The sequence below is a fragment of the Leptosomus discolor genome, chromosome 3, assembly GCF_034619465.1.
Source record: "Leptosomus discolor isolate bLepDis1 chromosome 3, bLepDis1.hap2, whole genome shotgun sequence".
Lineage (NCBI taxonomy): Eukaryota > Metazoa > Chordata > Aves > Leptosomiformes > Leptosomidae > Leptosomus > Leptosomus discolor.
In genome coordinates this window covers 51,666,948-51,680,945 of record NC_141393.1, presented here as the reverse complement: position 1 = coordinate 51,680,945, position 13,998 = coordinate 51,666,948, and the positions used below count along the sequence as shown (strand labels likewise).

Sequence of the window (13,998 nt, the reverse complement as noted above, 5' to 3'; positions counted from 1 at the left end):
ACCGATAAGGGAAAGATCATCGACAAAGGTGTCTCTAAGCCTTGCCATCTCACCTGCTCCCCCCCCCCCCCCCCCCCCGATAATTATATTACCAGCTTAAACACACGCACATCCATACACGTTCCCACCTACAGCCACTTCCCCTACAGACCCAAAAGAAGGGAGAGGAGATGCTGAACAATGAAACAAGCTTATGGCACAAAAAGTAGCATGGTCGAGGATGGATCAGGGGGAGAGGCGGGAGACAGATAAGAGATCACACTCATAGTGCAAGGAATACACGGCTTCTGCCTTCAGTGGGAATTGTCCTACCCTCGCAAACGCCAACATAAAAGACACACTTGCAGCATATTTCAAAACCAAAGAGCGATGGATTTACAAGGCAGGTTGATTTTATGGTGACTTTTATTGAAAAGATACGCAGGGTTTAGGCAGATGCCTTTCAGCGCTGGTAAGTTAGCGCAGTGCCTAATTCAAGGAGACAGTCTGAGGAAGCAGCCTCGACAGGGGAGAGAGCGCCACAATGTCTCTATTACTCTCCTTGGCATCATAAAGGGGAGAAGAAAAATCATGTCTGAAAAGGAGAGGAAGGAATGGTGCAGCAGGTTTTTGTTGAAAAAAATATAGTAATAACAACAACAACAACAACAACAGAATTATTTTATAGGAAGAAAATTCAACAGAACAAAGGAGCCCATGTGAAAAGAAACCACTTACTCCTTAATCTACATGTCTGGCTTTTACAGGAAAACTCTAATCACAACTTAGTGCTCTTCTTCAGGGTACCACGCTCTGCTGCTGTCAGACCACTCCCCATCGTGGATCACCTCCCAGCTCAGCAAAGCTGGAAGCCTGCCCTTCCCAGAGGACAGCTCTGCTCCTCTGTGTGTGCAACACCACAAGGGACAAGGTGATGGGGGAGCAGGGAGCTACAGTCATAAACACGTGGACTGCTTTCCTTCAGTCCAACCACCGATCTAAAAAAGGGCACGTCACCTTTCAATGGACACCAAAGGGAGGTTTCCCTTTCACTCAAAGAAAGCACATGGCACAACAGCTTATTGAATTGCAAGAACGGATTTGGGTTTGTGTTTCCCTCAAAGATGGAGCTCGGTGGCCAGAAACACTCTTAAGTTAACCAGAGGAAAAGGTACTTTCATCCTAACCTGAGGCACAAATCCTGAAGGTAATGCATTTGCTCTAACAGTGTACATGAAGAAAAGGTCAGAAAGAAATACCTGAAGAAGCAGGGGGTACATGTTTGCTGCAAGCTCTGTGAAAGTTTCTGGCTACACACTCCAGCTGCATCCCTGTTTACACGCATACATGTACCAGCACTTACAGCCTTGCACTGGGGCACAGACAGCTTTCTGCATGGTCAACTTTGTCTCACCAGCTGTGTGCTGGAAGATGAGTTTCCTTCCAGAGCACCTCACCTTAAAATCTGTCAATGTCCGTTTAGAAGAGACAAGGCAATATTGCATAGCTGAGCTTGGCAGGCAGGAAAGGCTGGTTTTCCCCTGCCTTCAGCAAGAGCCACAGCACTGCAGGACAATCACCTGTTGAGCATCTCAACAAGGTGCAACTAAAGAAGAACCAACAAGTTAACAGAGGTACTTACATCTGTCACTTCGGTCTTCAGGACTAGATGAGGTCTCCCGGTCAGATATGAGGCCAGAAACAGCAAAGATCTTCTTCCCCGTATCATCAACTTTGAGGGAGCCGGGGGAGCTGGAGGGGAGCTGCGTGCCAAACTCGTACTCCTTCCCATCAGCGTCCGAGAAGCGCAGATGGGGTGAGTCAGTGTCATGGCAGTTTTTCAGGCGCTTGGCCGGCGTAAAGGCTGACTGGTAGCTCTCCCGGTCTTCGGTAGATGCAAAGGGGCGGAAAGCCCCAACGCCGCTGTGGTTCAACATACTGATTGGGGTGCAGTCCAGGTTGGGGGGTGCAAACTGAGGGTGGAGGTGAAGCAAGGATGGAGGAAAGTCACGGTTTGCAAATGCTCCCGGCACCCCACCTTGCCGATGATACATGGAGGCAAAAGTATATGAGCCGTTGGTAAAGGGAATATGCACGTCCTTATCTGCTGACACAGGGACCCCAAAAGGCCTTGGCTGCTGACAGGGAATGGAAGCATCACGGCTGGCTTCAGCAGTGGAGGCGAGAACCATCAGTGCTGGGGAGGCCAGCGGGTTGGGGAGATAGGGTGAGTTCTCCATCTTGAACGCTGCCCGGTGTAAGTCCATCGGAGTCTCTTTCCTCAGCAGGATCACAAGCGGAACGATCTTCCCTGGAAGGAAAGCAAAGCGATGCCTGGGAATGGAGTGGGGAAAATTACTGGAGCATCATCACCCTCCAAACACTGCAAGGAAACAGAAAAGAAAAGAAAAAAAAAAAAAAAAAAGAAAAGAAAACACAACTGGTTAGGTTTCTGTGCTCATCTCTCTGGGATGCTCCAGCAGCAGGGTGACCACATATGTTACAACCCACCAGCCAGAGACGTGCCACTGTTCACATTCTAGAAAATCAATAGACAACTTCACATACTAGTGGAATCAGCTCTGGCCCTCCAGGTTAAAGGGTATTATCCAGTGCAGATTAACAAAAGGCAAACCAAACATAATGACATGCAGATTTAATAACCCACTAATAAACAAGGTTTGGTCTAAAATTAAGACAGTAACTCCAAATTATAATTGGAATTTTATATGGCAAAAGAGGTATGTACATATAACTGCAATAAACTTTAGAAAGCCCACACACCACTATTTGCTTGGGGGGGTGTGCATGTGGAACAAACATAAAAATATCTATTATACAGAGTTAGCCAAATAAGCCAGCATGCGTGGTTACACTGTACATGATGCCTAAGACATACGTAATAGACATATATTTTCTCTCATTCTCGCAGTATATATGGGTAGGTAAGTACTTGCGCACACAGTGCTTGATACCATCTTATATATATATGTATATATACACACACACACACACACTGTTGGAATGCAGGAATGTGACTGTGTATGGGTACGCATGTGTAATCCACAAACACCCACGTGTGCACACACGGTCCCTGTTAGCCAAACGAGAAGATACTTCCCCAGCAAAATGCCTGGCGTCTCTGACAATATTTAAAATCATAATGGGTGCTTCTGCCATCTGATCTCTACAAGCATCTGCCTTTCGGGTCGGGGACAAGAGAGAATGGATCAGTAATTTTAGTTCCTAATGCACTCACTCTTAAGTAGATTTGTAAACTGCCCTGGATGTGCCATTAACATTTAGAGGAAAATGTTAACAAAATTTCTGCCTCGCATCTTGCTGAATCTCCTAGGTTGGCTGCAGCCACCCGGCCAGCCACAACCCCCTCCCAGGGTGAAAGAAGGGAAAATGCTCCTTTCTGTACATCCCCCAGTGCACTCCAGCTTTGTGTGTTGCTATTTTCTCTCCCAATCAATCTCGTGTCTTTTCTTTTAAGCTTCCGCTGCCTGCCATTCAGGTCCCACAACCCAGCTTAAAATACAAGGACTATAACTTTGAAACAATATACCAGCCGCTGGAGCTCAAAGGGCCAGAAAAATCATATAATAATAAAAAGCTGTTACAAATTGTGCCTCTTAAATCCAGAGGGTCAAACATCTCAAATAAAACTTAGTGAAAGAGTGTCTTCCTAATGGAGTGCCTTTTGTACTCCATGAATGAGGGAGCCTAGGTTAACAAAGTGTATGAAATCCAGTCTGTGGCTTTAATACAGTTCAGGGATAACATTTCCTCTCTCCCATCCTGTACCCAGCCTTTCCACTGACTGTTATTAATTGTGAAGATGAGTGGACATAGTCTCTCTGCTTCCTCATTTGGCACCCATCCTTACAGAAATCATTGCTAAATTACCAGATTACGTATCTTGCATTAACAGACTTGCTCTCTTTCAAATTTTAAATAACTTTCCTGTCGAGTTCTTGCCACAGAGACCGAGGGGCAAAGGGAAAGCAAGGGATGCCAAGGGCATCCTGGTCAGCGCTGCGGTGCTGGGTACACTTGCTTCGCTGATTCACGCGAGGCTGATTGAAAACTGGAGGTCAGGAATCTGCAGCCACTGGAAAATTTGGAGTTGCTGGGGGCTTATGCAATCATGTAAATATATACACACACACACACGCATGATTATGTATCTAAAGAGATACATGCAAATAAGCCACCACTCTCAGAAATAAACAATCATTAACACGGAAGTGAAACCGAGAAATCACAGGAAAATACAGATTTCCAGGGGAAAAATAAAAAGCAACCACCTCTGCCTCCTTTTCTATTTCTACTTGTGCTATCATCCCATTACATTAAACGTATTTCATAAATTAGTAATCTAGCCGCAACACTTGACACTCCTGCAGGATACTGTGAATCACTACGGCCGTTTATTCGTTTGCAAACTTCATTACACCAGGAATAAATCAACACATTACAATGTCTCAGCCAGCCAAATTTAATTTTTTTTCAGCTCCCACTTCCTTTTTCGTTCTCTCTTGCTCCCTTCTCACCCAGCACCTCCCCACCCCCAGCAACACGGACAGATTACACTGCGGCAGACCAGTCATTATGAAAATCTATCATTAATACAGTCCCAATGTCAAAATGTCATAGGTTTAAATACAGAACCCAAAAATAAGAAAAGTAACCGACCTTCTTAATTAAAAAAATATGGATTGCAGGGTAATCAGCTGGAGGGAACGTTTGGGTGCCGAGAAGGCTGTGGGCACAGGTGGAGTAAGGAACTGCTACTTTTCTGCCTCTATGCTGATTTTTTTTAAATTAGCACCTCGCGCAAATCCAGATTAAAATAACTCCAGCTATTGATCCGAGCAGTGGAATTGACATTAATTTTAGTTCACTTCTCACTTTGCAAAGGGATCAATAGGAAGTAATAACAGCTGACATCCCCGCTGAAAGGAGGAGAAAAGACGGGCTAGAGACAGAAATCGAAAAGCAACCAAATAAATCAGCAGCTACTTTTCCACGGCATCAGACAAACTCCAAACAGATTGTAAAAAGTCTTTGTTGAATTAACTAAACAAGGAGTAGAAGGAGGGGAGGTGGAGATCAATCTAGGAAGCTGCATAAACTGTCTACCAAGTATGAAGGTTAGACAGACAGACTGAAAACAAACTCTGACTTTTTTTATTTTTTTTTTTCATGGCTACTATATGCAGTTATCGGGTTTTTGGAGCTACCCTGTTTAAGGTGTACACAAATTACCTGTGTAATCGTGTATGTTACTAATAACAAGCCTAAACACGCCACAACCAAGACAAATTGAATCAACAGCCTTTAGCTCTGAACCATAAAAGAAAAATCTTTGGTGAAAGTTGTAATCAGTTATCTCTGGCTCAGTTTTGGTTCCTCTGCTCACAAAGGCTGTCACTGAATTAGTTAAGAAGAAAGTCTGATAAAAGTAGGTGAAGCCATGACAGAGCTGGATTTAGCAGGCATCACAGCAAGTGGAGAAAACAGAGGTGACCGCTGGTTGTAAGCGTAAAACCCACTTGCTAATCAGCCTGCAAAGAAACGTGCACATATGCAAGCACATACACAGCCACCAGATCTGCAAATATTTTACTAAAATGTTACTCAGAGTTCCTATTACTAAATCACCTCTCTGCTATCGATTAAAATAAATATAATACACCACTCCAGTTTCTACAACAGGTTGCATTTTTGTGGTCTCTCAACCATTTCCAAATGTCAGAGATTAAAATAATGGGGCAAACTAACATTTTTCTCCCTCCAGAAACAAAGTTTTCTTGGGGGAAAAAAAAAAAAAAAAAAAAAATTAACAAGCTATGGGGAAAACAGAAGATTAAAACAACAGGTAAATCCAGGAAAATTGATGAGTTATGTAAATTAAGAAAGACACAGGAAAAAAACCACAATATCCATTTACATTAAAAAGTTTTCTTCCCTATAAATGTCAAGTAGGAATTTAGAAATATGCTCTGCGCAGAAAAGCCAAAGATTATAAAACAAAATAATGCCAGCTGTTTGGGGATTTAAGTGCTCAAATGGATTATATATTTGAACCAAACTGGATTTCCTTATAATAAATAAAACAAATGCAAACTCGAAAGCCAACAAAGGAGAGCTCTCATCGCTGGATTAAGATACAAAGGAAAAACAGTTAATTTTTTTCCCAACGCGTGAAATATGCCAACTGCAGCCGCACACCCGGGCAGCTGCTGTGAAAACCGGTTTAAGGGGAAAAGAAAAGAAAAAAAAAAAAAAAAAAAAAAAAAAAAAAGGCAGACCGGGGAGCGGAGCAGCCGCCGGCGGGGATGGCGATGGCCCCGGCCCCGGCCCCGGCCCCGGCGGGACGGGCAGCCCGGCCTCTTCCCCCTCGCCCCGCGCTGCGCGCCCGCTTTTTTTTTGCTGCAAACTTCTTCCAAAAAAAAAAAAAAAAATTTTTTTTTTTTTTTAAGGAAAAAACGGGCCGGGGGGGAAGCCCCCGAGAGGAGCGGGTGCTCCTGCGGCGGCGGCTGCAGCAGGGAGGAAACGCGGGGGGTTTGGCAAGAGAAAAAAAAAAGGAGGGAAAGAAGGAAAAAAAAAAATCCCACCACGTACCGAGGGTGTTGCTGGCCGCTTCGTCCCCGGCCCGCGCCCCCCGGCCCCGCTCCCAACTTGGCGAAATCCGAAGGAAAATCGCGGGCGGCGTCACCCCGCGGGCAGCCCCGCTCTGCCGGGCAGCGCCGGGCACCGGCCCTGGCCCCCTCCGGCGCCCGAAGCCAACCAGGCTGGCATCCGCCGGCCGCCCCCTTTACCTCCCGCTCCCGATTTGTCTCCCCCGCCCGGGGGGGTGTGCGTTAGATAAATCCAAACGAAATGAAAGAAGAAGGGGGCAAACCCCGGGCTGGAGCCTACCGACGCCGCCAAGGCCCGCCGTCCCACTCTCCACGCCGACAAACGAAACAGGTGTTTGGCGGCACGGTCCGGTCCGGCTCGGCTCGGCTCGGCTCGGCGCGGCCCCGCCGTCTCGCGCGGCCCCGCCGGGAAGCGGCGACCGGGACGCAGCCGGGGCTGCTCCTTTTCTGCCTCCTTGGGAACTATTCGCTCCCGAGGAGAGCGGCGGGAGGGGGCTCCGCCAGTCCAGTCCGTACGGCCCGTTAAGTCGGCTTTTTCTCCCCACTTTTCCGTCCTTCTTTAAACCCCAAGTCACAAAGATCATCAAACGCGACGATGACCAGAGTTGTCTGGATTTATTGCGACAATCACTTACCATACACATTTCCTGTGTGGAAGGATAAGCATTTAATACAACTCTTTAAGTAGACAGTTCCTAATGATTTCATTGTGGTCAAACAGATGGTTTTTATGTATTTAGATCTGAAGGTGAAGAATTATTTTCCACGCTTCCAATCTATTTACAGACTTCCCTTGTCTAGAGCTGGGGTTGTTGGTTAAAAGAAGGAAAATCCTGCGATTTCTCGATCGCATCGCTGGATGATCCAGGAAGTTTTCTAAAGGACCTAAAGCGAAAACAGGGATAGTTCCTTTCACCTCTTCTGGCTTTTCAAGCTACGTAATTCACATGTGGAGTTATTTTAGCTCATTCGTTGAATAACGCTGACAGTTTAAACAGCCTCTCTACCTTTTGTTTTATCATCTGCAATAACAAAACCAGAACAACACCGCATGTGAGATCCAGACGTTTGGTTCCTACCTGAAAGCAGTCGGGGGCAAGGGCGGCAATCTTTTAGGGATAAAGGACCCGAGGAGGGGCGAGGATGTTGGACAAACTTCAGTCTCGTCCAAAATTAAGCTAAGTGGCGACTTAACAACGTGCATTTAAAAAAAAAAAAAAACCCAACAATCGGTCTTCGAGCGGGGATCGCACATTTTTGGTACGGCTTAAAGCTAAAGTTCACACGGGGGACTGCACGATTGCAAAAATGAAAGCTTCAGAGTAAATAAAATTACTGGCTGATCAGTATTTCTTGAGTGCACAGGAGCCCTGGCGGGTTTTTGTGTAGATACTTTTACTGCAAAATAAAAGCCTCAGTTTGTATAGTTGGGAAAAAAAAAACCAACACAAACAACAACAAAAACCACAACCACCTGGGCGGGTGGGTGCGTGGATCTGCTTATTTCCTTTGAAAAAAGTTTTTGTTTTGCAGTCGCTGAGAAATGAAACTGTCGCTGCCCAGAGCGACCGCGGAGAGAGCGAGGTGCTGGGCGCAGCGGAGGGAAGCGAGGAAATAACTCCCTGGCTTGCCCCACCAAAAAAATACGGTGGGGGGAAAAAAAAAAAAAAAGTTAAAAAATAATATAAATTTCAGAGCGAGGGATCTGCGCCTGTCTGGGGGTTCGGCCGGGCAGCCCGCCCCCCGCCCCCCGCCCGCGCCTAGCGCAGTGCCTAGCCGGGCTGCCACGGCGGTCCCCCGGCACCTGATCCCCCTGGTGGCTACCGGTCCCCCCCCGGAAAGCCACTGGGGGGAGGACCCGGGCAGCTCGGGGCTCGCCGGGGGGGGGGGGCGCCTTTTATCTGCCTTTCCCCCCGGTATTACCATGCCGATCCCCACCCACCCGGCCCTCCCCGCGGCCGGCGCGGCTCCCCGCCGCCGAGCTGCCCGGCTTCGCCGGCGCTGGGGAGGGAGAAGGGGGACCGGGGAAAGGGCGTGGGGGGTTGGGGTGGAGGTAGGAAGCGGGGGGCGGGGAGGGAAGAGAAACTTGCCCTGCAAAGTTTGCGTGTGGCCGGGCGGCCCCGGTGGCCGGTACTCACGGTGCGGCTGCCGGCGGGCGCTGCGCGGAGCTGGCGGCGTGCGGGGAGCAGGGGAGTCCCGGGCGTGCTGGCCCCGCTGCGCGCCCGCGGCTCGCATGTAGCAGAGCGGGAGGCGCCGGGGGTGCGAGGGAAGGAGCAGTGCTGCCTCTCAGTGCCGGCTCTCATCAGTGACTGAGCCTCCACTCTCCGAGGGACTCCGGGCTACACACACACACACACACACTCGCCCACCGAGCCAGGCTGAGCACTGCATACATTAGGGCACTCGGGCAGTATGGGAAATGCAGTCCAGCACCGGGCGCCCACCCGCCGGCAGGCCACCAGACTTAGCGTCCGGAGTTGCCCAAATGGGGAGTCGGGGGACGGCATCCCTCCCAGGGGCGCTGCTTTTCCCCCCAGCCCCTCCGCACCGGCGTCGCCCACCCGCCGTTAGCTCCTGGCACCGGTCATATTTTCCACCGCTCAGCTCCCTCCCAATTGCAGCGGGACGCTGCAGGGTCCCCCGGGTGGCAGCGTCATCTGCTGGGCCAGCCCTGTTCCCCTCCAGCCCTGGGGCAGCCGGCACGCCTCATGGTGCTCACGGGCACGAAGCCTTCCCCCACGCACCCTGCCGCGTCTCCTGGCACTCAGGGCTGCTGAGGGATGGACAGCTCTAACATCCCCAAATTCACCTTGAACAGCCACAGTAGAGCCAGAGGGCAAATCAGGGACTTCACACTCCCAATGTTTCTCCAACAGCAGCACGCACGCAAGGCACGCACATTGCTATTTTCATGTTTCCTGGATGCACATTGCAGCCCTGCACAAACCCTCCCACACATGCACTCCACCTTGGCAGCAGGCGACTCCCCTGCCAGCCCGAGGACTGTCCTGAGCAAAAACTGATGGTCATAAGAAATGGAAGACCCAGTTTTAGATGGGGGCTTGGATGAAACACTTGTCTCGTTGTTTCTCGTGAACTATACCAGGGACTGAGCCAAGACACTTACTTATTCCACTCAGGAGGGAACTGCTTTGGTTTTTTCTTCAACTGCTAAATAATTTCAGGTTGTTCTTAAAAATAGGGTATGGGCAGCATCTTTTGGCTCTTATCTAACTCTGCACTGGCATTCTCAAAATATGACCGTGCTATATGACATAGACTGAAAAAAAGGAGTCTTCTCCATCAGCATCATCAGCCACTTGGGCTATACCCTATGTGTGTGTGTGTAAGAGAGAGTGTGTGCTTATGTCATCCAATAACTTTTGCGTAAGCAGTGACTCATCACTAAAGTATATGGGCTGGTTTTGCCTGTTACTCCATGGGATGGCTGAATGTCCCAACCCCTATAAAATTGTCCACAGGCATGGTAAGAAACATGGCCCCTGGCCTTAACTGGGTGCATTGTGCAGACCATAACGGTTTGCTTCTTCACTGGGCTGAAGCTCACCCATCTTTTCTACAACATTTCAGAGACATGTCTTGTGCAGTTGGAGCGCTTGCATGCCTTGTGAATGGTAAAATCTTTGGAAATGGTAGTAAATGTAGCCAAAAACCCAAAAAGGCATCTTATTTTCACACTTAAATTTCAAAATAAAATGATACGGCATTTCAAGCTCCTCAGCTTAGTGAAGCACTTGGGTGAAGGAGCTTCATGTACTTTCTTTATGTAACCATCAATAGCTCTGTTCCCTACTTTGACCTGCAGCTCAGCCATACGGAGGCTGACGATGCTTAACAAAAAGAGCATGCTTCCCCTTCAAGGCATCTGCTCCACTGCTGCTTTCCTGCACACCGTGTGCAGAAGCGAGGAGGCTGGCAGGGCAGGAAGCAAGTGCTGCCTCCTTCCATGGATCAGCCATGGCCCAACGGTAAACATGGGCTCAGATTCCTGAGCTCCTTTTCTGCTTCATGTAAAAACTAGCATTTAGATATTTCAGGTAAAAATCTCTCAACGATTGTGAGCAAAGATTACTGCACATATATTCTGCTCATGAATAACATCTTGATTAACCAAAGTTATGATTTTTTTGGGTTGGTCATTTCTAACACTTCTTTGGAGACAGCTGCCCCACAGGCTGCACATACAGACATGTCCTGACACACAAGTCCAGCTGACTTGTGTGGGGACACAGAATTAATTGGCACCACACACATTTCCAAAGCATTCATCCTGCAGCATGCTCCACACGAGCAGAACCAAGCAGTTGAAGACTTCGGGAAGTATTCCATAGGGTAGTATAGATGAGCCACATTTTAAATAACATCAGAATTTTTACACACTTCAGGAAGCCACATGAAAAAACAATCCTTATCTCCCAGGGATCTTGGGGAAAACATACAGTCACAGCCCAGCTTGTGCTACAGCTTCACAGTTGCAATTACAGAATTCTGGTTAAAAAGGTGCACTTATTATAAAGCTGTATTTTCTGTACTTACAACATCATGAAAAATGATCCCTCAGATTTAAACTTCTTTCTTTTATTCTTAGCCAAAAAGCAATTTATATTTTTTTAATACTTTTGCAATTCCTTAGTATGGAAAAAGGGATCTGTACCCTGTGCCGGTGTCCAATTTATGCTAGCTGAGAATCAAGCTCTGTGTTTTGAGGCTTGAAAAAAATTTATGCAGCTTTATTTAACTTGATGTTACTGCACCGTTACACAAGAACTTAATACAGTTTGGATTCAGGGAACAAGTCTGGCATTTAGCTAGCTTCTGTAAGCAATGTCTTCAGAGGAAATTGAGAAGATACTCAAGTTATTTATATGTGTAATTACCATTAATCTGTATTACTAATAAGGGTTTTGATCCTGAAAATGGATCCATAAACATGGACTCCTGCATCACTGTGGAGCTGTGATATGCACAGAGGCCCATAGGAAAAATTTCCACTGAAGTATATTCTACACTGATAATCTGGACCCTAAAATAACTTTGAACATCTGATTTAACTTCACGTGTATTGCTCATCTCTAAGAGTAATAGGGGACACCTCCATTTCTTTTTTTTTTTGCACTTAATAGTAAAACAAAATTTCTTACAGGCTACCACAGTGCTGTACCTTCTCATTGCAAATGCTGTTCTAAATACTGAAGTCTAAATTAAATTAATATATACAATCCTGAACCTACAGAGTTTATTAGATGCACTTAACTTTATGCATACAGATTTCAATAGGATTACCAATAATAGATAAAGTCAAGTGTCTGTGTAAATTCCGCCACAAACTGCGCCTTCACCGGAAGCCTGCTGGATTCTTACAATAACAAGATACAATTCTTAAAACAAGAGACACCCTCACTCATCATTATGTCCTTTAGCTGCTATTTTAGAAAATCAGATTGAGAAATATGATAAATTGTAGCAGCAACTACAGAAAGCATGGGGCAAAACTGTATTGCATGCATACCAGCAGCACATTGGTATCCCACAACAGTGCATGGCATTTGTTAGTAACTGCCCTGTTGTGATGCTGTGGGTGACACCCTGAGAAAGTGCCAAAATTCTGCAGGTATGGGACCACGCCCTGAAGTCACTGGCATAGTCACCTCCGCTAGACCTAGGCCATCCTTTGTATCTTTTCATCTGCAGTACAGGAGGAGGAGGGGAAAATGGCAAATTAATTAATTAATTAATTACAACGAAACTTTTTATCTCAATCAGGCTTCAACGCAGCTATAGCTTCCAGCGAGGCGTGGGTGGCTGGCTGGCGTTGTGTAATCTCCATGCCCTCTGCTGGCTACAGCCAGTGTGTCTCAGCAGCGTGCCACCACCACCCTGCCCTCACAGCTGGGAGAAGGACCACTTGTCCTCTCCTGGGAGAAGATGCTGGGAAGTGCTGCCAGTGGTGGTAGTGCCTGCTGTCCAAATGTTTTTGTCTCTTGGTTTTACTAGAGCCATGGCCCTGGTTTAAGCATCAATAAACTGGTGGCTACACTCCAGGAGGACAGAAGCTTGAGGCCTATGCAGTCAGCCATGTCTCACTCTCTGATGCTATTAGCAAGGACGCCTGAGATGAAGACCGACCTATGAGTTTGGAAGAATTATTCTGGTCTTAGCATCTGATCTGGGCTTTACTCTAGTGATTGGGGTAAGGATTGTCCCATAGCTCAGGAGAGCTAATACGGGGTCTCTTAATCTTCTGAGCCATCTGTGACTGCCCTCTGCCAGTTTCCTCTCTCTTGCAGAGGAAGAATCTGGCAGAGGCAGCATTGAAATCATACTATCTGCCAGAAGTTTGAAACTTAGAGCTGATGTACTCTCAGTGACTGATCCTCTCAGAATGACATAACTCCTAGTAGTGAGAAAATTTCCTTCAGCCTAGAAAAATTTTCTGTGGCCGGCAGATATGTGTGTCCCTTTTTCATCATCACCATCACTTAGACCTCTTCCAAAATCTGCTGAGGAATGGGAGAGCAAGGAGAACTTTCTGGTTCTGCTTCTCAGGACATGCTGCAAGATGCCACTTTACTTTTAATCTTTCTCATCACCAAATCTCAACAGCAAGCGTGGAGACCATGCCTAGGATTTTGCAAATGAGTGCTAGGTCTTCTTTATAAACCATTGACCTGCAGTATTTTTTCCTATATGACCCTCCCCTTGGAAAATTCCTTCTCCAAAATGGAGGTTGCAGACTGGATGGCAGATGCCTGACAAGTTATATCAGCTGTTTCAGGAACACTGCTCACAAGTGAACATCAGTTATATTATCATTCCCAAAGCTGAGGCCCGACCCAGGTGCTTAGGATAAGATGCCCAGAGGCCTAAATGAGGCACTTCTTGGACACTCTGTTCCTTAGAAAAGTTCTCTCCAAAACTCTGGTAACTGAAGTTGTAAGATTTAAGCACATGCAGCACGCAACATCCTTTCCTATCAATTATTTCTAACATTTGCTGTTATAGCACTGGACACTTGTTTTCTGTACAAGCATCCACTCTTTTTTCAGGGCTTTTTTGAATCCCTCTCTGAGCAATATCCTGTTGCTATGAGTTCCACAGGCTAATGGTGTGGAAAAATATTTCCCTGTGACAAGAGCTACACCTGTCCAACCCCCCTTCTGTGCACCATCCATCACACTGACAGCATAGGTAACTTGCCCGGGATCATGTCAAAGCGTGAAATAGCTATAAAGGCAAAGCATATGTGTTTGTCATCTTTGTCATTAATGGGATCAAGTAAAACTGAGGCAAAGCTATTGAACTGTGCCTTGGAAACCAGAGGAAGCTGTAGCCATGTCCGAGAGCAGCT

The 13,998-nt window shown here is 47.0% G+C and overlaps 1 protein-coding gene across 3 annotated transcripts in view; it reads right to left on the bottom strand.

Moving 5' to 3' along the window:
- The window catches only part of RNF220 (ring finger protein 220), a 222,479-nt gene extending 220,233 nt beyond the window's left edge, over window positions 1–2,246 (bottom strand). For all 3 annotated transcript variants that reach the window (XM_086462228.1, XM_086462229.1, XM_086462230.1), the window contains exon 1: window positions 1,622–2,246. In XM_086462228.1, the coding sequence (XP_086318354.1) occupies window positions 1,622–2,246 (625 nt within the window). The remainder of the gene's footprint in view (window positions 1–1,621) is intronic.
- Window positions 2,247–13,998: the final 11,752 nt, after the last annotated feature.